This window comes from Oncorhynchus masou, chromosome 24 (genome assembly GCF_036934945.1).
Source record: "Oncorhynchus masou masou isolate Uvic2021 chromosome 24, UVic_Omas_1.1, whole genome shotgun sequence".
In the NCBI taxonomy this organism is placed as follows: Eukaryota; Metazoa; Chordata; class Actinopteri; order Salmoniformes; family Salmonidae; genus Oncorhynchus; species Oncorhynchus masou.
In genome coordinates, this window is record NC_088235.1 from 55828127 (window position 1) to 55851799 (window position 23673).

The following is a 23673-nucleotide window of genomic DNA, read 5'->3' on the forward strand; positions in this document are numbered from 1 at the left end:
GCGCACTGCACCCGGCCCGCCACAGGAGTCGCTGGTGCGCGATGAGACAAGGACATCCCTACCGGCCAAGCCCTCCCAAACCCGGATGACACTAGGCCAATTGTGCGTCGCCCCACGGACCTCCCGGTCGCGGACGGTTACAACAGAGCCTGGGCGTGAACCCAGAGTCTCTGATGGCACAGCTTTTTTTAAAAACATTGAACAATATGTTGATCGCTGGTAGAACAACTAAAATAACAACAAGATCCTCTATTCGATATTCAATTTCTTTAAAAAAATAAAACAGAATATTAGTAACAAAATAATAACAAAATAATATCTAACATGTTCCTTATGCATAACCATGTCTGAGACTTAGAGAATACAAAATAATTGTACAATTACATCTAAACCGTTTTACATATCAGGGTTAATTTGCTCATCTATGGCCAAAATATTGGGTCAGATTACATTCATTAGACCTATGATTCATTACAGCTTAAACATGCTGTGTATTAAATGACTAGTTTAGTTCCAAAACAACATAAAAAACACTTTGAAGCTAATTTCCGAAGCTTCTATATTGCATTAGTCTACACCTGCATATGATTGATTTTACACAGCATACTACATTTCCCAGAGTGTATTTCAACTTCTAGGGTGCAACGCTCAACCCAGGGATGCTAAATATATTGGTGTCGTAGCTAAGTTATGAGTGTATTTCACATGAATCATATTATATTATGTTTAAAAAAAATGTAATGCTGAATATATGTTCATTGCCACTCAAAAACAACTTGAATTTAGTTGCTGGTAGAATAACTTTACAATGCAAATGTCACGTGTAAAATCGTTGTTAATGTTATTTTTTAACTAAACCTCCCTTACCGTGCTTTGTAACACCTTTTGCATAGTTGTTCTGATGGGTTGGCCCTCATCGTCTGCTCTGTAAGCAAAGTATTCTGGAGCCTGTTTTGTCAGCGAGCTGCGGGCGTGGAGGAATGATGTTTTCGTTATAAGAAGCCATGCTGTCTGCATTTTCTCTCTCCTCTCACTTGCTTCTAAAAAGTGGCTCCCACTATGTCAGTTGCATGCTCAAGCACAAGTAGCCACTAGCCTGGCCAGCTTACTACTGCCCCTTGAGAAGATTCAGACAAATGACTAGACAGACTCGATCCTCACGATCCGTATATGACGCGAGAGACATTTGACAGAAGTACAGAAAGTAACAAACATTGTATGACCAAACCGTTTTTCAAGTTCTAGTATCGTAAAAGTACAAAAGTTTCGGTATACCGTGCAACACGTATGCATGTATATAACATACATGATGTATAGGGATGTGCCTCCCAGTCCCATTGCCCAATGGTGGTTTGTGATTTTTTGTATTTAATTTCTCCCCACTTTTGTGATATCCTATTATGATCTTGTCTCATCGCTGCAACTCCGCAACGGGCTCAGGAGAGGCAAAGGTTGAGTCATGCGTCCTCCGAAACCTGACCCACCATGCCACGCTTCTTAACACCGCTCGCTTAACGCAGCAACCAACTGCACCAATGTGTCGGAGGAAACATCGTTCAACTGATGACTGAAGTCAGCCTGCAGGCGCCCGGCCCGCCACAAGGAATCGCTAGAGTGCGCCACAAGTAATCGCTAAAGCCCCCCTGGCACAAACCCTCCCCTAACCCAGAAGACACTGTGGGCAATTGTGCGCTGCCCTATGGGAATCCCGGGGGGTTCTGACACAGCCTGGGATCAAACCCGGGTCTGTAGTGAAGCCTCAATCACTGCGATGCAGTGCCTTAGACCGCTGCGCCACTCGGGAGGCCACCTTTATTACTTTTATTTAAGACCAATCCTGCAGAATATCGACTTAACAACAGAAAGGTGTGTGATTGTGTTTATGTTCTGACACGTTTCCCTTTCCTTTCCCCCTCAGATCATCAAAAACTGGAACGAGAGGCCCGCATCTGTCGCCTGCTCAAACACCCCAATATAGGTGAGTGGTTCCTACTTACTATAGTAAGCTAAATAAAAGTGTGTCTGTATGGTAACCTACCTGACAGGACGAAACCGAAGCAACATCGTTTTGTCTAGTTGGTGAGCTGGCTAACATGATAGCGGTTATTCATGCTCGGCTGGTTGCCTAGCAACAGGTGAAGTCTCTTTGCTGCACATTTGACCGCTGACAAAATCTCGTTGGCTGTCCAGAGGAAGAAAATTGATTTGAGTGGTTCAATTCTGCCCAAAATTTCAGCCACGTTGTTTTGAAGAGCATTGAGGGTGTCTCCAGTGTCAGTGTGTTACATGGTGTCACAGAAGCACTTCATGGAAGAGAGTTAGGGTGTAGGCAAATGGAGCCAGCCAGTTAACTGATGCCCACTGGTGTGGGCCATTTGCATGGTGCGACTGGTGATGAGGAGCGAAACCCACCACTGCATGCAAACTCAGGGAAATGACGCAGACTTCACCTTGCCTCACACTGCAAGCCAGCCTCTCCCTCCACTACAAGTGAATGTGCGATATGCATGCAGGTGTGTGTTTGTGCGAGCGTGTGCAATGTGTGTGTGTGTGCGTATGTGAGATAGGTATGACAGGAATGTATATTAGTGAGATTGGTGTTAGTGGTGAGCTGTGTGGCTGAGGATGGGGGCACTGTGTGTGTGTGTGTGTGTGTGTGTGTGTGTGTGTGTGTGTGTGTGTGTGTGTGTGTGTGTGTGTGTGTGTGTGTGTGTGTGTGTGTGTGTGTGTGTGTGTGTGTGTGTGTGTGTGTGTGCGTGCGTGCGTGCGTGCGTGCGTGCGTGCGTGCGTGCGTGCGTGTGCAGGTGGGTGAGAGCAGCAGCAAGCAGGCCAGGGAGCTGCATGTAATTACACTTTGAAAGCCACAGAGAGAAAGGGGTGAGTAGAGAGGGAGGGAGAAGGGAAAGAGAGAAGACTACATAGCACCGCATGAATGCATCTTCTCGTACTGCCATCGATGCTCATCACCCAGTCACATCTTCAAACTAAACACATGCAGAGCACCTACTTCCCCTTTATCCTTTCCTTTCCTCTGCATTTCATCCTTACTTTTGCTTTCACTTGCTTCTTGTTTCTATCTTCTGCATCCACCTCTCCACACAATTGCTTTTCCCTTCTCTCATCCTCCTTTTACTGCTCTCCCTCTCTCTGCTTCTCTCTGTTCTCCAGCGGCATCTCATTCTGGTCCACCTGCCTTCTCCATCTGTCTCTCACCTCTCCCCTTCTCTCTCTCCCTCTCTCTCTCTCTGTCCCAGATTGTTCTCTGTCCCATAAGGCACACTCCTTCTCTCTCTTCCTCACCTCACCTCACCTCACCTCTCTGTCAAAGGTACAGTCAAAGGGACAGATTGTCATGTTTTCTGCTTGGACTGCAGATAAACTCCTAACAAAGGGAGTAATTGAGAGCGAAAGGAGAGAGAGGGGGAGGGAGGGAGGAATGGAGTGCTCAAGGAGTGCTCTGCCGCTGGGCAGGCTAGTTCATTCCATTCCATTCCATCACACACACACACACACACACACACACACACTGACTCTCTTCCCCCTGACTGTAGCTCTCTTTCTGCACTCATAAACACACAAGTGACAGACAGTGCAGGCAGTATACACACATGATTCACCTACCCTTGGCATGTACTGTTGGCCATCTTGTCACACCTCACTATACACACTCTCTCACACACTCACACACATATACAGTACATACACACACTTACGCATGCACACATTGACTCACACAAACACACATCCTGTGCCTTGAGCGACATAGATGATGTGTTGAAGCATAGGGCTCCTTAGTGGCGCAGCATCTCAGTGCAAGAAATCTCACTACAGTCCCTGGTTTGAAACCAGGCTGTATCACATTCGGCCATGATTGGGAGTTCCATAGGGCGGCGCACAATTGGCCCAATGTTGTCCGGGTTTGGCTGATGTAGGCCATCATTGTAAATAAGAATTTGTTCTTAACTGACTTACCTAGTTAAATAAAGGTTAAATAAATAAAACAAATATTAATAAGTGCCTGAGCATTGGAGAAAATGGAGCAGCTGCATCCCCACTTTGAAAATAGGGGTGCAAATATATGTTTTTGCACCCACGCTTTTTGCCAGAAAAGTATCATGCTCCATTGGGTAATTTGTCATTTTCTATGATTAGTAATGTTTTGAACTAGTCTGTATTACAATATATATGTCCATTTCATATTATTATATGTTGCCTCAAGATGAATGGTTTCACCCACTTGAAAGTTTTGCTTCCCTACTGCTTTTTTATTTAACTTGGCAAGTCAGTTAAGAACAAATTCATATTTACAATGATGCTCTAGGAAGAGTGTGTTAACTGCCCTGTTCAGGGAACAACAGATTTTTACCTTGTCAGGTCAGGGATTCGAACTAGCATCCTTTCGGTTACTGGCCCAGCGCTCTGACCACTAGGCTACCTGCCGCCCCAAACATATATTCCCTGTCCGGGAACCGAACTCGGGCCGGATCCTAACCACTAGTTTTGCTTCAGTGCAGTTAGAAATCACTAGTTTCACCACTGGTGTTTAAAATCAAAAGGCCCCTGCAAAATAAAATTGTTCATATATTTTGTTGTGCTGTTACATTTGTGTCGTTGTTTCATGTCCGATGCACTCAGGGTGTTGTTGCATATCATTTGAGAGGCGTGCACCACAAGCAATTTTGTCATTTCACTTTGCTTGTAAGAAGCATGATGAGCACGGGCATATCTGATTAACCTTTGCCTTATTCGCAGCCTCTGGGAGAATCTCAATTGTTTGCGTCTCTCCATTCTCACCTCTTTAATACCCATTGGAGGAGAAGTTCAGAGAGGTGTGACCCCTGGCTTTTGTCATCCAATGGGTTTTGAGAAGGAGAGGGGACGCGAAGAGTATGCATTTTGGATTCTCCCACAGCCTACCAAAGGTTGCACCTTTGCAGAAAACTGCATGTCCGGAAGCTCGCGGGTTCTCAATTAGTATCTTGCAATTAGACACTGAGGAATAATCAGTAGGCCTAATATTGCATGGATAAATATGTGAAATAGGCATTGAAAACCATTCTGCATTTTCCCATCTATTTTCACAACATCAACCGGTTAAATCACATTGTTAAAATGTTTTCCTTCAGTTACGAAAGTAACAGTCCTGGGTGAGCCCCATATACAATGTAGTCATATACAATGTAGTCAAACTGTTTCTGTATGCGGCTGTGAGCAAAATGAAAAAAGAGCAGGCTATTTGTACCTTGATAAAACAGCTCTGCTTTGCTTTGTTAGTAATATCAACTAAATAAGCTATTTCTATCCTTGTTGTATCAAATATGTATGCTGCCTGGACAGGTTAAAACTTCTTCGGGTAGCCCCTTCTTCTCAATTTCCGCCTAAAGACATACCCTAATCTAACTGCCTGTAGCTCAGGCCCAGAAGCAAGGATATCATTTAAAAGGAAACACTCTGAATGTTGTGGAAATGTGAATTGAAGGTATGAGAATATAACACAATAGATCTGGTAGAAGAAAATACAAGGAAATAAACATTTCTGTTTTTTTTATTGTCGCTGCATGATCTTTCAAATGACCAAGAACAGCCAAACATACAGATAGGATGCTGGGGATGGTTTGAATGAAGAACATAAGATGGCAACAATAGCTGAGCAAAGTTTTTTAGACAGATAACTTCAAAAATGAGTGAGCTACATGACATTGAGCATGAAGTCACCAAGGTGTCCCACACAAATGTACCCAAATGTACCCATGTGGCTGAATTGGTACAGTGATACATTTTGAAGGAAAAAACTATATACAAAATACATAAATGCTATTCTAACCCCCCCAAAAAAAGAATATATATATATATATTTTTTTTTAAATAAAAAATAAAATAACAAGGGTAACTATTTACACATTTTCTATTTACAATATTGTGAAGACCCTCAGTCCTCTACACAATATTGTGCTGCTGGTGCCATGACCCATAGCAGTCTCTTTCTGCTGTAAAGCATAGGGTTACTGAACAAGTGGTGTAGGTGATGGGGCATTTCCTGTGACAAAGGGCACAACGACGCCTTCCTACTGTGCCCTTTTTGCCCCGAGGCACATTCATGCCTGCAGAGATGAATTTGGGCAGGTGAACACCACTGGTTGAAGGAGCAGAAGGGACAGAGTTAGAGGGGACAGAAGGTGCTACAATGGACTTGTTGTAGCTAGCAAGCTCCTGGATGAGCAGCTCCCTGAAGGGTAGCTGTGAGATGTGGGGCTGCCCACAGCTCTCAGGCATTTCCTTCTGGAGGATGAAGGCATTCACCACAATCTTGATGAAATTATTGAAAAATGTCTTGTACCATTTCATGGTCTTGTGGAGAACATCGTAGTATCCTATCAATTTATTCTATAATTTGGGTTACATCTGTATATCTAGACTTTGTTTTAGCTTTTCCTGATTTATTCGCCATAATTTAAATATATAAAATTGCTGAAAACGCTCTTCACTATGTACTGCTATGCATAACACTCGTGGCTCCGTCAAGTAGGACTTTCAATGGCGAATTAACCTCTTTTACGCCAGAGTTTACGACAAAGGCTGGTCTTTGAACGTATAACCAGTACATATTGCCGTTTACCTCAGCTTATTGGCTATCTTCCAAGCTAGATTTCAAGATGATCAGTGGTCATTGGGCCAAAATACAGTCAATCAATGATAGACCACTCCTACCATTGGTGCGCAATGAGGTCATTGATTGGTGTCTTCAAATTGGTTTGTTTCGGTCAATATGTCCCGGGAAAAGAGCCATCAAGTGTGATTGTGTTACTAACAAACAGAGGATTGCAATGAAACCAACCATGACTGGATAAACGTGTGTTTAGTGTGTGTATTTACCACTAATGTTTCGTCCAAAGTTGAATGAGACGGAAATCACGACGCAAGCAGTTTACAAATGTTTCGTGTTAGGCTACAAAAATTGATTTTATCAAACAAAACGAACATTCACTGTGTAGTGAAGACACTTGGCATTGCCACCAGAGGAATATTTTCAAAGGTAAGCAATTTATTCTATTGTTATTTCTGACTTTTGTGACGCTAATGCTTGGTAGGAAAATGCTAGTAATACTTTTGTTAGCTGGGTGCTCTCCTCATGGTTTGCTTTTGAATTGATGTAAGACACATGTATTTACAAGAATGTTTAATAATACGAATGGTGTATTTAGAATTTAGGCGTTCTGCAATTTCACTGGCTGTTGGCCAGGTGGGACGCTACCGTTCCACTGGTGCCAGAGAGGTAAAATTTTTTTGTGAGTGTTAAAAAAAAAGGAAATAGAAGGATAGGCATGAGTCTCTTTAAGCACAGATCATTTATTTTTCAAATACTGTGAAATGTTGTCTTGAAGACAATGTTAAATTGCTTTGACTCTAGAGTTCCAAAGACCTACATGTGCATATTGCGGGGCTCAAAAAAAAGAAACCAAGCCAAACATCACGCATGCCTACAGAAGTATATGCCTATTAAAAGTATCTAACTATATTCCTTGCCAAATTACAACAGTTTTATCACAAATTCAAAATGGTAATAACGTGTTCCAACAACGAGCTGCAGTTTTGGAATAATTGCGTCCCGTTTATCTTCCGCTTAGGCTACTTTGCAAACTGGACTTGAAAACAGGTGGTAGGCCTATAACCTACGATCCAAAATGCAATGTGGTTTGATGAGAACACTCACATTTTGCCAAGGCCGTGTGGCGAAACACCGAGACACACGCGGACAGCAGTGGACGCATACATTCTGTCCTAATGACAATCACCAAATGTCATTACACTTTTGGGTGATTTCTGTAACAGATGTCTCTTACCATCCGCAACTGGTTGGAGGCTGTAAATATGTTGTGAGTGGATGAATGTGCGCGGGTAGCCTAGTAAAGGATCCCTTTGAAGTGATTGTTTGACAATCAGACAAAAACATCATGACTGGTTGTGTTTATGCCACAATAAAAAGGTAATCCGCCCATATGGATTAGGCAGCCGCCAAGAGCGGCAGTTTGATGATGAGGTCATTTTTCAAGCTAAGCTGACCAAGACGTGCCTCCAACAACACATAACACCTCGCATTATTCTGCTCAAAAACAATGAGAACTTCTCTCACCCAGTGGGATGAGGGTTTTTTAGGTGAGCGCTGATGCCACCCCATGATAAGCAGTGCCCACTTTGTCAAAGGCAGGGGCGCAAAATATTTAGCTCCATGCCCAGCGCGCTTCTCCAGGGTGCTGTTGGAGAGACCAAATGAATTTAGCCTAACGTAAATGATGTAGCCTATGGTAGAAAGAGTAGCACCCTATGTGGGTTTTCTGTAGCCCATAGACTGGAGACCATCTTTATTACAATGTCATGAGACAGACACTTTTTCAATCATTAAGGAGGAATACCTATGTGAGAATGCTGTTCATCAACTACAGCTCGGCATTCAACACCATAGTACCCTCCAAGCTCGTCATCAAGCTCGAGACCCTGGGTCTCGACCCCGCCCTGTGCAACTGGGTACTTGACTTCCTGACGGGCCGCCCCCAGGTGGTGAGGGTAGGTAACAACATCTCCTCCCCGCTGATCCTCAACACTGGGGCCCCACAAGGGTGCGTTCTGAGCCCTCTCCTGTACTCCCTGTTCACCCACGACTGCGTGGCCACGCACGCCTCCAACTCAATCATCAAGTTTGCGGACGACACAACAGTGGTAGGCTTGATTACCAACAACGACGAGACGGCCTACAGGGAGGAGGTGAGGGCCCTCGGAGTGTGGTGTCAGGAAAATAACCTCACACTCAACGTCAACAAAACTAAGGAGATGATTGTGGACTTCAGGAAACAGCAGAGGGAACACCCCCTATCCACATCGATGGAACAGTAGTGGAGAGAGTAGCAAGTTTTAAGTTCCTCGGCATACACATCACAGACAAACTGAATTGGTCCACTCACACAGACAGCATCGTGAAGAAGGCGCAGCAGCGCCTCTTCAACCTCAGGAGGCTGAAGAAATTCGGCTTGTCACCAAAAGCACTCACAAACTTCTACAGATGCACAATCGAGAGCATCCTGGCGGGCTGTATCACCGCCTGGTACGGCAACTGCTCCGCCCTCAACCGTAAGGCTCTCCAGAGGGTAGTGAGGTCTCCACAACGCATCACCGGAGGCAAACTACCTGCCCTCCAGGACACCTACACCACCCGATGTTACAGGAAGGCCATAAAGATCATCAAGGACATCAACCACCCGAGCCACTGCCTGTTCACCCCGCTATCATCCAGAAGGCGAGGTCAGTACAGGTGCATCAAAGCTGGGACCGAGAGACTGAAAAACAGCTTCTATCTCAAGGCCATCAGACTGTTAAACAGCCACCACTAACATTGAGTGGCTGCTGCCAACACACTGACACTGACTCAACTCCAGCCACTTTAATAGTGGGAATTGATGGGAAATGATGTAAATATATCACTAGCCACTTTAAACAATGCTACCTTATATAATGTTACTTACCCTACATTATTCATCTCATATGCATACGTATATACTGTACTCTATATCATCGACTGCATCCTTATGTAATACATGTATCACTAGCCACTTTAACTATGCCACTTTGTTTACATACTCATCTCATATGTATATACTGTACTCGATACCATCTACTGTATCTTGCCTATGCTGCTCTGTACCATCACTCATTCATATATCCTTATGTACATATTCTTTATCCCCTTACACTGTGTATAAGACAGTAGTTTAGGAATTGTTAGTTAGATTACTTGTTGGTTATTACTGCATTGTCGGAACTAGAAGCACAAGCATTTCGCTACACTCGCATTAACATCTGCTAACCATGTGTATGTGACAAATAAAAATTTGATTTGATTTGACTTATTAACGAGGAGAGAGAATGCAGGAGAAAGTCAACTCAAAAGGCTAGCGGGCAGACATCAGCTTTGGAGTGGCTGCGTCATAATCAAACAGGTGGGCAGCAAATGGTGCTGAAAGTAAGTAATTTCAATAATTGTCTTCATTTTAATTTGACTTAACTAAAAACGAGGGCTTTGTTTGAGCCTATTTCGTCCTATTCAAAACAATGTAGAGGTCGGCCTACCTGTCTGACAGATGCAATTATGCTATCCATAGATTTGTCGTTTTTGCCAAATCCTTCAATACTGTCACTATGCAAGGCTCCGGCACCGACAGAGATGGCCGCCTCGCTTCGCGTTCCTAGGAAACTATGCAGTTTAGTTTTTTTACGTGTTATTTCTTACATTAGTACCCCAGGTCATCTTAGGTTTCATTACATACAGTCGAGAAGAACTACTGAATATAAGAGCAGCGTCAACTCACCATCAGTACGACCAAGAATATGACTTTCGCGAAGCGGATCCTGTGTTCTGCCTTTCACCCAGGACAACGGAATGGATCCCAGCCGGCCACCCAAAAAAACGACTTCGTAAAAGAGGGAAACGAAGCGGTCTTCTGGTCAGACTCCAGAGACGGGCACATCGTGCACCGCTCCCTAGTATACTTCTCGCCAATGTCCAGTCTCTTGACAACAAGGTTGATGAAATCCGAGCAAGGGTAGCATTCCAGAGGGACATCAGAGACTGTTACGTTCTTTGCATCACGGAAACATTGCTCACTGGAGAGACGCTATCGGAGTCGGTGCAGCCAGCTGGTTTCTCCACGCATCGCGCCGACAGAAACAAACATATTTTTGGTAAGAAGAGGGGCGGGGGCAAATGCCTTATGGCTAACGAGACGTGGTGTTGTCACAAAAACATACAGCAACTCAAGTCCTTCTGTTCACCTGATTTAGAATTCCTCACAATCAAATGTCGACTGCATTATCTACAAAGGGAATTCTCTTTGATTATAATCACAGCCGTATATATTCCCCCCCAAGCAGACACATCGATGGCTCTGAACAAACTTTATTTGACTCTTTGCAAACTGGAATCCATACATCCTGAGGCTGCATTCATTGTAGCTGGGGATTTTAACAAGGCTGAACTGAAAACAAGACTCCCTAAATTGTATCAGCATATCGATTGCGCAACCAGGGCTCGCAAAACCTTGGATCATTGCTATTCTAACTTCCACGACGCATATAAGGCCCTGTCCCGCCCTCCTTTCGGAAAAGCTGACCACGACTCCATTTTGTTGATCCCTGCCTACAGACAGAAACTAAAACAAGAAGCTCCCATGCTGAGGTCTGTCCAACGCTGGTCCGACCAATCTGATTCCACACTCCAAGACTGCTTCTATCACGTGGCCTGGGATATGTTTTGTATTGCGTCAGACAAGAACATTGACGAATACGCTGATTCGGTGTGCGAGTTCATTAGAACGTGCGTTGAAGATGTCGTTCCCATAGCAACGATTAAAACATTCCCAAACCAGAAACCGTGGATTGATGGCAGCATTCGCGTGAAACTAAAAGTGCGAACCACTGCTTTTAATCAGGGCAAGGTGACCGGAAACATGACCAAATACAAACAGTGTAGCTATTCCCTCCGCAAGGCAATCAAACAAGCTAAGCGTCAGTATAGAGACAAAGTAGAATCTCAATTCAACGTCTCAGACACAAGAGGTATGTGGCAGGGTCTACAGTCAATCACGGATTACAAAAAGAAAACCAGCCCCGTCACGGACCAGGATGTCTTGCTCCCAGGCAGACTAAATAACTTTTTTGCCCGCTTTGAGGACAATACAGTGCCACTGACTCGGCCTGCAACCAAAACATGCGGCCTCTCCTTCACTGCAGCCGAGGTGAGTAAAACATTTAAACGTGTTAACCCTCGCAAGGCTGCAGGCCCAGACGGCATCCCCAGCCACGCCCTCAGAGCATGCGCAGACCAGCTGGCTGGTGTGTTTACGGACATATTCAATCAATCCCTATCCCAGTCTGCTGTTCCCACATGCTTCAAGAGGGCCACCATTGTTCCTGTTCCCAAGAAAGCTAAGGTAACTGAGCTAAACGACTACCGACCCGTAGCACTCACTTCCGTCATCATGAAGTGCTTTGAGAGACTAGTCAAGGACCATATCACCTCCACCCTACCTGACACCCTAGACCCACTCCAATTTGCTTACCGCCCAAATCGGTCCACAGACGATGCAATCTCAACCACACTGCACACTGCCCTAACCCATCTGGACAAGAGCAATACCTATGTGAGAATGTTGTTCATCGACTACAGCTCGGCATTTAACACCATAGTACCCTCCAAACTCGTCATCAAGCTCGAGACCCTGGGTCTCGACCCCGCCCTGTGCAACTGGGTACTGGACTTCCTGATGGGCCGCCCCCAGGTGGTGAGGGTAGGTAACAACATCTCCACCCCGCTGATCCTCAACACTGGGGCCCCACAAGGGTGCGTTCTGAGCCCTCTCCTGTACTCCCTGTTCACCCACGACTGCGTGGCCATGCACGCCTCCAACTCAATCATCAAGTTTGCGGACGACACAACAGTGGTAAGCTTGATTACCAACAACGACGAGACGGCCTACAGGGAGGAGGTGAGGGCCCTCGGAGTGTGGTGTCAGGAAAATAACCTTACACTCAACGTCAACAAAACTAAGGAGATGATTGTGGACTTCAGGAAACAGCAGAGGGAACACCCCCCTATCCACATCGATGGAACAGTAGTGGAGAGGGTAGTAAGTTTTAAGTTCCTCAGCATACACATCACAGACAAACTGAATTGGTCCACCCACACAGACAGCATCGTGAAGAAGGCGCAGCAGCGCCTCAGGAGGCTGAAGAAATTCGGATTGTCACCAAAAGCACTCACAAACTTCTTCAGATGCACAATCGAGAGCATCCTGGCTGTATCACCGCCTGGTACGGCAACTGCTCCGCCCACAACCGTAAGGCTCTCCAGAGGGAAGTGAGGTCTGCACAACGCATCACCGGGGGCAAACTACCTGCCCTCCAGGACACCTACACCACCCGATGTTACAGGAAGACCATAAAGATCATCAAGGACAACAACCACCCAAGCCACTGCCTGTTCACCCCGCTATCATCCAGAAGGCGAGGTCAGTACAGGTGCCTCAAAGCTGGGACGGAGAGACTGAAAAACAGCTTCTATCTCAAGGCCATCAGACTGTTAAACAGCCACCACTAACATTGAGTGGCTGCTGCCAACACACTGACTCAACTCCAGCCACTTTAATAATGGGAATTGATGGGAAATATAGCCACTTTAAACAATGCTACCTAATATAATGTTTACATACCCTACATTATTCATCTCATATGTATACGTATATACTGTACTCAATATCATCTACTGCATCTTTATGTAATACATGTATCACTAGCCACTTTAACTATGCCACTTTGTTTACATACTCATCTCATATGTATATACTGTACTCGATACCATCTACTGTATCTTGCCTATGCCGCTCTGTACCATCACTCATTCATATATCTTTATGTACATATTCTTTATCCCCTTTACACTTGTGTGTATAAGACAGTAGTTTTGGAATTGTTGGTATGTGACAAATAAAATTTGATTTGATTTGAAATACCTCTGTGTCTGGGAAGGGCTTGGTGTGTTTGGTTGAAACCAGGGCTCAAACTGAGTGAGGGTATGCAATACAATTTGGTAAAGAAAATGGCAAAAAGGATACCTGTTGGTAACTTTATAGAAACCAAAAGAATACAGATAATATATAGCGTTCTATAACAATTTCTTAACTCCACGATGCCTTGTGCTAGAAAGAAGCTTTAAAATGCCCACAAAAGATGTGACTGAGCTATGTGGGACGGCAGGGTAGCCGAGTGGTTAGAGCGGTGGACTAGCCACCGAAAGGTGGTTAGTCCCCAAGCTGACAAGGTACAAATCTGTCGTTCTGCCCCTGAACAGGCAGTTAACCCACTGTTCCTAGGCCGTCATTGAAAATAAGAATTTGTTCTTAACTGACTTGCCTAGTAAAATAAAGGTAAATAATAATATTGATTTGTCTTTATGACATTCTGAAGTTGAGCTGTGGCCTTCAATATTGGATGAGACTCGTTTTCTATTTGATATTATGTCCCTATTAATTGAGCTTTTCACTTTCTGAAAAGAGAAGGTGTTTAAAGGCAGGCAGCTTTTAGGGAGGCACTTCTGTTGTTGGGTTAAGCAATGGATCAGTTGCAGGCAGCTGAAGCTTTCGTTTTTCTGCATTTGAAAGTGCCATGCTTAGATTCATAAGGATGTCTAATATTGAATTATTTGCAAACAGCAATTGTTTCATTGGAAACATTGGACATTGGTTTGACATTGGAGAAATGTGCTTATTTCTCTGTTCATTCCTCCCTGAAAATTCTATTTTCATTATCCACCTTTCTTTTGAGACTTTTTCAGAGCAACATTTTTAATTGACTTTGGTGATTTTATCAGTGTAATTAGATAGAAAATATTAGGATATGATATTGACATTGAACTGATTATATAGCCTACTGTTAAAAATGGTGTTTCATTTGTAGCATAGGCCTATGAAATGGGCTGCTATTGTGTTCTGTTCTGCTTACTTATTAGCTGAGAACAAAATGTGCAAACCTATTACTGTCACACCTAATTCCCGCTCCAGCCCTCGACGTCACCAGTCTACTAACCTCCGGTCTGGCAACCATCATTCTCCATCACCTTGATTACTCTCCCTTTCTTTAGCCCTCAGTAGCCTCAGTCATCAGTCAGTGTTGGTTTTAAACTCACCTTCTGCATCTGCTTCCTGACTCCCAGCATACAGTTGAAGTCGGAGGTTTACATACACTTATGTTGGAGTCATTAAAACTCGTTCTTCAACCACTCCACAAATTTCTTGTGAACAAACTATAGTTTTGGCAAGTCGGTTAGGACATCTACTTCGTTTTTGACACAAGTAATTTTTCCAACAATTGTTTACAGACAGACTATTTCACTTATAATTCACTGTATCACAATTCCAGTGGGTCAGACACTAACGTCCTCTGGTCTGATGAAACAAAAATATAACTTTTTGGACATAATGACCATCGTTATGTTTGCAGGAAAAAGGGGAGGCTTGCAAATCGGAGAACATCATCCCAACCGTGAAGCACGGGGTGGCAGCATCATGTTGTGGGGGTGCTTTGCTGCAGGAGGGACTGGTGCACTTCACAAAATAATAGAAAATTATGTGCATATATTGAAGCAACGTCTCAAGACGTCAGCTTGGATGCAAATGGGTGTTCCAAATGGACAATAACCCCCAAGCATACTTCCAAAGTTGTGGCAAAATGGCTTAAGGACAACAAAAGCAAGGTATTGGAGTGGCCATCTCAATACCCTGACCTCAATCCTGTAGAAAATGTGTTGGCAGAACTGAAAAAGCGTGTGCGAGCAAGGAGGCCTACAAACCTGGCTCGGTTACACCAGCTTTGTCAGGAGATATTGGCCAAAATTCACCCAACTTATTGTGGGAAGCTTTTCGGCTACCTGAAAAGTTTTACCCAAGTTGAACAATTTAAAGGCAATGCTACCAAATACTAATTGAGTGTAATGTAAACTTCTGACCCACTGGGAATGTGATGAAAGAAATAAGAGCTGAAATAAATCCTTCTATCTACTATTATTCTGACATTTCACATTCTTAAAATAAGGTGGTGATCCTAACTGACCTAAGACAGGGAATTTTTTACTAGGATTACATGTCAGGAGTTATGAAAAACTGAGTTTAAATGTATTTGGCTAAGGTGTATGTCAACTTCCGACTTCAACTGTATATACACGGCAGAATGTCCAGGGGCGGGCCTGTTGGGTCCATAAATGTTTTTGATGCACACGCACGTACACATAGGAGGTCCCATACTGGGAAGAAATTAAATCTATTTTCACCCCTCTAGATGATATCATGTTTTTTACTATACAATAGGCATGTCTTGACTGTGATAAGGGCTCGGGAAATGAGTGTCTTTTCTACTAAATGAACAAAACAAGGTTATGCCATTGCACAGCCATAGGCTTCTATGAGCAAGTGCCACTGCTGAGGTTAATGCTTTTTTGAAGAGTGTCTTCCACGATATAATATAACCAGATGATATTTGTATTGTATTGTGAATGTATTGAAACTGTATTAATTGTATTAATACATTAACTTGTACATTCAAATGGCACTTGCTTTTTTATTGACTGAATATACAGTCGTGGCCAAAAGTTTTGAGAAGGACACATATTAATCTTCACAAAGTTTGCTTCTTCAGTGTCTTTAGATATTTTTTGTCAGATGTTACTATGGGATACTGAAGTATAACTATAAGCATTTCATAAGTGTCAAAGGCTTTTATTGACAATTACATGAAGTTGATACAAAGAGACAATATTTGCATTGTTGATCCTTCTTTTTCAAGACCTCTGCAATCCACCCTGGCATGCTGTCAATTAACTGGATGGTTGGAAGAAGTTGCTCTCGGAGGATGTGTTGGTACCATTCTTTATTCATGGCTGTGTTCTTAGGCAAAATTGTGAGTGAGCCCACTCCCTTGGCTGAGTAGCAACCCCACACATGAATGGTCTCAGGATGCTTTACTGTTGGCATGACACAGGACTGATGGTAGCGCTCACCTTGTCAAGCTTTTTTTCCGGATGCCCCAAACAATTGGAAAGGGGATTCATCAGAGAAAATGACTTTACCCCAGTCCTCAGCAGTCCAATCCCTGTACCTTTTGCAGAATATCAGTCTGTCCCTGATGTTTTTCTTTGCTGCCCTTCTTGACACCAGGCCATCCTCCAAAAGTCTGCGTACAGATGCACTCACACCTACCTGCTGCCGTTCCTGAGCAAGCTCTGTACTGGTGGTGCCCCGATCCCGCAGCTGAATCAACTTTAGGAGACGGTTCTGGTGCTTGCTGGACTTTCTTGGGTGCCCTGAAGCCTTCTTCACAACAATTGAACCGCTCTCCTTGAAGTTCTTGATGATCTGATAAATGGTTGATTTAGGTGCAATCATACTGGCAGCAATATCCTTGCCTGTGAAGCCCTTTTTGTGCAAAGCAATGAGGACGGCATTTGTTTTCTTGCAGGTAACCATGGTTGACAGAGGAAGAACAATGATTCCAAGCACCACCCTCCTTTTGAAGCCTCCAGTCTGTTATTCGAACTCAATCAGCATGACAGAGTGATCTCCAGCCTTGTTCTTGGCAACACTCACACCTGTGTTAAAGAGAGAATCACTGACATGACGTCAGCTGGTCCTTTTGTGGCAGGGCTGAAATGCAGTGGAAATGTCTTTTGGGGATTCAGTTCATTTGCATGGCAAAGAGGGACTTTGCAATTAATTGCAATTCATCTGATCACTCTTCATAACATTCTGGAGTATATGCAAATTGCCATTATACAGCAGACTTTGTGAAAATGTATATTTGTGTCATTCTCAACTTTTGGCCACGACTATACAGTATATAGGGTAAGTTTGCAATTAGGATTGGTTCTCTGTAATGGTTATGATAAATTAGTCATTATTGCAGACTGCTGGCATATATATAACCCCTCCCCCCCCTTCAGACAAAGTCAGGGGCCCATGTGTTGAGGGACATATCACTAAGCCCCTGTGCGTTGAATGGAGTTAGCATTGGAAGTCTGTGTGTTCCGGTTTAAATCCTGGTATTCCATGGTAAGTACAGAAGCTCACTGGGAACATCTACATTGTTGCCTAATATACCCCCAAGCTCCCAACCAGGATGGGGACCCTTTTGTTCCCACAGAGACAAAGCCAGGCATGGGTGTGTGTGTCATTGCGATGGGATGGGTGTTGGATGGGGTGTTTGTGGTTTCGGGATGGGGTGCGTGTTGGATGGGGTGTGTGTGTCATTGGGGATGGGGTGTGTGTGTGTTGTTGGGATGGGGTGCTGTGTTGTTGGGATGGGGTGCGTGTGTTGTTGGGATGGGGTGCGTGTGTTGTTGGGATGGGGCGTGTGTGTTGTTGGGATGTGGTGCGTGTGTTGTTGGGATGGGGCGTGTGTGTTGTTGGGATGTGGTGCGTGTGTTGTTGGGATGGGGCGCGTGTGTTGTTGGGATGGGGTGTGTGTGTTGTCGGGATGGGGTGCGTGTGTTGTCGAGATGGGGTGTGTGTGTTGTCGAGATGGGGTGTGTGTGTGTTGTTGGGATGGGGTGCGTGTGTTGTTGGGATGGGGTGCGTGTGTTGTTGGGATGGGGTGCGTGTGTTGTCGAGATGGGGTGCGTGTGTTGTCGGGATGGGGTGCGTGTGTTGTCGGGATGGGGTGCGTGTGTTTTTGGGATGGGGTGCGTGTGTTGTCGGGATGGGGTGCGTGTGTTGTCGGGATGGGGTGCGTGTGTTGTCGGGATGGGGTGCGTGTGTTGTCGGGATGGGGTGCGTGTGTTGTTGGGATTAGGTGCGTGTGTTGTTGGGATGGGGTGCGTGTGTTGTTGGGATGGGGTTGTGTGTTTTTGGATGGGGTGCGTGTGTTGTTGGGATGGGGTGAGTGTGTTGTCGAGATGGGGTGCGTGTGTTGTCGGGATGGGGTGCGTGTGTTGCCGGGATGGGGTGCGTGTGTTGTCGGGATGGGGTGCGTGTGTTGTTGGGATGCGGTGTGTGTACGATGGCCGAAGCAGCTGGATGTTCTGAGCTCATTGCTCCATACATCACTGTGAGGTGTTACACACATGAACATACTGTATACTCCCATGCAATCACACACACACAGCACATTCAAACTACATCTCTTATGCCAACACATACTGTGTATTATATTGGCCACTGAAGACCGTGAACAGACATGCAACAGGACTTAAGTGGCAGTGCAAAAACACTCACTAATGAATGAACCCACGGACACCTGCTGATGTCACCTGAATGAAACAGCTTAAGCTCCTACCTAGAAGGAGCTTCACTTCCACAGCCTGAGGCTACAGGTGATTGAGCAAGTGTATGTGTGTCCACGCGAATCTCACATCTCGCTTTCCACGAACTGCAGGTCACAACGTGACACAAACGAGCTCTCACTGCCCTAAGTGCGTCCCTGGGGCTCGGGGGAAGCAGAGGAGGAATTGTCGAGGCGGGAGATAAGGGGATAAGAGCTGTGTGTGTGTGTGTGTTGACTGTTCTCTAACTCTCGCTCTATTTCTCTGTCTGTCTGTCTGTCTGTCTGTCTGTCTGTCTGTCCCACAGTACGACTACACGAAAGTATCTCAGAGGAAGGCTTCCATTACCTCGTCTTCGATCTGTGAGTATACTGATACCTGTCAGCCAGTCCCCTGCTCTCTCTGGCCAATATACTCTCACAACTCTCCTACTTAAAGGTGCTTATAACACCAGACAGTAACACGTGGCTTTGGTTGCTGCAGAGGCCACATGTAATGGCTATATGTAATAGTTATAAGTCTGCTAAATGACCATATTATTATCATGAATTAATCCAATACTCAAAAACTTAAGACATGTTTCTTTGTTTAGTTTCAGTAATAGATAACTGTGATAGTGTGTATGGTTATCAGCAGGTCAAGTGGTGTAGACTGAGAGCCCTTTGTAGAGCACAGTCTCGCGCAGGGGTGTCAAACAAACAGCCCGGAGGAACCAATCCAGCCTGCAAGTGGTTTAAGTATAATATATATACATAAATACAGTGCATTCAGAAAATATTCAGACCCCTTCCCTTTCCCCACATTTTCTTATGTTACAGCCTTGTTCTAAAATGTATTAAATATGTCTACACACAATACCCCATAATGATGAAGCGAAAACAGTTCATAAAAAAACAGAAATACTTTATTTACATAGGTATTCAGAACCTTTGCTATGAGACTTGAAAATTGAGCTCAGATGCATCCTGTTTCCATTGATCATCCTTGAGATGTTTCTATAACTTGATTGGAGAAAACTTGTGGTAAATTCAATTGATTGGACATGATTTGGAAAGGCACACACCTGTCTATATAAGGTCCCACAGTTGACAGTGCATGTCAGAGCAAAAACCAAGCAATGAGGTTGAAGGAATTTTCCGTAGAGCTCTGAGACAGGATTGTGTTGAGGCACAGATCTGGGAAAGGGTACCAAATAATTTCTGAAGCATTGAAGGTCCCCATGAATACAGTGGCCTGTAGCTAGTTCTGGCCGCCCGGCCAAAATGAGCAATCAGGGGAGAAGGGCCTAGGTCAGGGAGGTGACCGAAAAATGGTCACTCTGACAGAGCTCCCGAGTTCCATCTGTAGCGAAGGGAGAACCTTCCAGAATCTTCCAGACAACCATCTCAGCAGCACTCCAGCAATCAGGCCTTTATGGTACTGTAGAGTGGCCAGACAGAAGCCACTCCTCAGTAAAATGCACATGCCCACTTGGAGTTTGCCAAAAGGCACCGAAAGGACTCTTAAGACCATGAGAAACAAGATTCTTTGATCTGATGAAACCAAGATTGAACTCTTTGGCCTGAATGCTAAGCGTCACATCCTAAAGAAACATGGCACCATCCCTACTGTGAAGCATGGTGGTGGCAGCATCATGCTGTGGGGATGTTTTTTCAGTGGCAGGGACTGGGCGGCTAGTTAGAATTGAGGGAAATATGAACGGAGCAAAGTACAGATTGATGAATATCTGCTCAGGTTCTCAGACTGGGGCGAACATTCACCTTCCAACATGACAATAACCTGAAGCACACAGCCAAAGACAACGTAGGAGTGGCTTCGGGACAAGTCTCTGAATGTCCTTGAGTGGCCCAACCTGAGCCTGGACTTGAACCTGATCGAACATCTCTGGAGTGACATGAAAATAGCTGTGCAGCAACTCTCCCCATCCAACCTGACAGAGCTTGAGAGGATCTGCAGAGAAGAATGGGAGAAACTCCACAAATACAGGTGTGCCCAGCATGTAGCGTCATACCCAAGAAGACTCGAGGCTGTAATGGCTGCCAAAGGTGCTACAACAAAGTACTGAGTAAAGGGCCTCAATACTTATGTCACACTTGCTCCCGCTTCCCCAGTGCTCGAGGGCACCAGGATGCCCTTCATTATGCACACCTGTCACCATCATTTCGTGGATCTGTGCAATATTGGGATCACCATAAAAATTGAGGCCCTTTACCCATTACTTTGTTGATTGTCCCTCTATATCTGTCTGCTCCTCAGTTTGTTCCCCGTGTCAGCATTGATGTCGTTACATTTTCCCCCGTCCTTGTTTGTTTCTTGTCTATTATCCATTAAATGTTCTCTCCCTGTACTAGCTTCTCGATTTACATTTTTATTTTTTACAATTTTTTTCTCCCCAATTTTGTGGTATCCAATTGTTAGTAGTTACTATCTTGTCTCATTGCTACAACTCCCGTACGGGCTCGGGAGAGACGAAGGTCGAAAGCCATGCATCCTCCGAAACACAACCCAACCAAGCCAAGCCGCACTGCTTCTTAACACAGCGCGCATCCAACCCGGAAGCCAACCGCACCAATGTGTCGGAGGAAACACCGTGCACCTGGCGACCTGGTTAGCGTGCACTGCGCCTGGCCCGCCACAGGAGTCGCTAGTGCGCGATGAGACAAGGATATCCCTACCGGCCAAACCCTCCATAACCCGGACGACGCTAGGCCAATTGTGCATCGCGTCACGGCCGGCTGCGACAGAGCCTGGGCGCGAACCCAGAGTATCCACCCGGGAGGCCCCCAGTTTTACATTTTTAATACATTTGCAAAAAATGTCATGATGTCATTATGGCGTATTGTGTGTAGCTTGATGAGAAAAATAAGGCTGTAACCTAACAAAATGTGGAAAAGTCAAGGGGTCTGAATACTTTCCGATGGCACTGTACAGTCAGGGAGAATAGTAAATTGAAAAAACGATGGACAGAGGATAATTTTTTTCCACACTTTGATAGCGAGGAAATATATCAAATTTTCAGTGTGGCCCTCCGGACCAGTGTGGCCCTTGAAGACCGAATGCAGCCCCCAGGGCAAAATTAGTTTGACATCCCTGGTCTAGTGGAACTGTTCTTATTGCTGATATGTCACCACTCAGATATCACTGTGTAACTACAGAGCATTCAGGAGAGGGGACACATCTATGGTTAACACCCTAAGCACCAAGTGTTGGTAACATTCTTCCTCAACCAAAACACTTTCTTAATTGTCTTACGCTGAATTGTCTTTTGCATAAACCATGTGTGAGTGTGTGTGTGTGTGTTTGTTTGTCCAGTGGAACATGCTCTCTCTGGGCAGAGTTCCCCGGTGTCTCTGGTAGACTGGGTGTGTGCCATCATACCATCATGGTTCCAGACTGGTGTCCATGTGTTGACTAAGCTGTTGTTTCTCTCCTTCCAGTGTCACCGGTGGAGAGCTGTTTGAAGACATTGTTGCCAGAGAGTATTACAGTGAGGCTGATGCCAGGTGGAAACGCACACACACGCACGCACGCACACACACACACACACACACACACACACACACACACACACACACACACACACACACACACACACACACACACACACACACACACACACACACACACACACACACACACACACACACACACACACGCGCGCACACATACACACACACATTGTTAAAACATACTCTCCTACTATACGCACACACACAGTACAGTGCACACTGTCATTCTACATCCTTATTGAGAACACACAACACTCTGTTGCCCTGCAGCCTACATTTATTTAGGCTTCACTTTTGACAATTGTGTCTGTACCATAACATGTTTCTTTGGAGACCTTTTGCACATATGAACGTAACAGTGGAGGCTGCTGAGGGGAGGACGGCTCATAATAATGGCTGGAACGAAGCGAATGGAATGGCGTCAAACACAGAGATTCCGTGTATTTGATACCATTCCACTCATTCTGCACCAGCCATTACCACGAACCTGCCTTCCCCAATTAAGGTCCCACCAACCTCCTGTGGAACATAATGTTCATTGACATTGTGTGTAACTATACAGTTCCACACTCATGCTTTTCCTCCCTAGGCTGAGTATTGTCCTGGCATGGTGTTTGTGTGCACATGGGCTGTGTGGGAGAGAGTGTGAGACTCAGTGTGGGCCACGGGTGAGTGTGGCTGTCAGAGGGGGAAGGAAGCTGCAGACAGTTTGTGGACAATATGGAGGCTCTGGCCCAGAGGCCTGCATGGCTCTGTTCTGGCTGGGAAGAGTTTCTCTCCAGGACAGAATCTGTGTCCGGGCTCAACCACGCCACTTGAGCTTCTCATTTAATCAAGCAAAAGGGGAAGCGAGAGAATATGATAGGGTGCAAAATGCCTCCGGGAGTATGACTTTTCACAAGTACAGGGAAAGGAGGGGTAAGAGTATGACTTTTCACAAGTACAAGGAAAGGAGGGGGGGGTGAAAGAGATGAACATGGAGAGAGACTGGAGGGAGAGAAAAAGAGGAGAGGAGACAAGGAGGGAGGATAAAGAATTTGGGGTCGAGTGAGAACGTGTAAGCTAGATAAGCAGCCTAATCACTAGAATTCGAGTTCGGACGTTTGAGAAGGTCCTGAGAACGTCGATATATGCCCTCCACGGCGCTCACAAGACTAAAAAGGAAAAACAATTGCCCAGAACTGGGCGAGAACTCGTTATGCTTTGTGCCGAAGCACATTGCTCAGACCACTGCGCTCCAGTAGTTCACAAAGCTCTAGCAAGCAGTGAGAATGCTTGATGATTCTCGATGGTATGAGGTCTGTTGGTTTGCAG

At 45.0% G+C, this 23673-nt stretch overlaps 1 protein-coding gene across 12 annotated transcripts in view; it reads left to right on the top strand.

The window, feature by feature from the left end:
* Positions 1-23673, top strand: part of LOC135512344 (calcium/calmodulin-dependent protein kinase type II subunit gamma-like) — a 137831-nt gene that overhangs the window by 57070 nt on the left and 57088 nt on the right. For all 12 annotated transcript variants that reach the window (XM_064934283.1, XM_064934281.1, XM_064934286.1 and 9 more), the window contains exons 3-5: positions 1919-1978; positions 19158-19212; positions 22288-22353. In XM_064934283.1, the coding sequence (XP_064790355.1) occupies positions 1919-1978; positions 19158-19212; positions 22288-22353 (181 nt within the window). The remainder of the gene's footprint in view (positions 1-1918; positions 1979-19157; positions 19213-22287; positions 22354-23673) is intronic.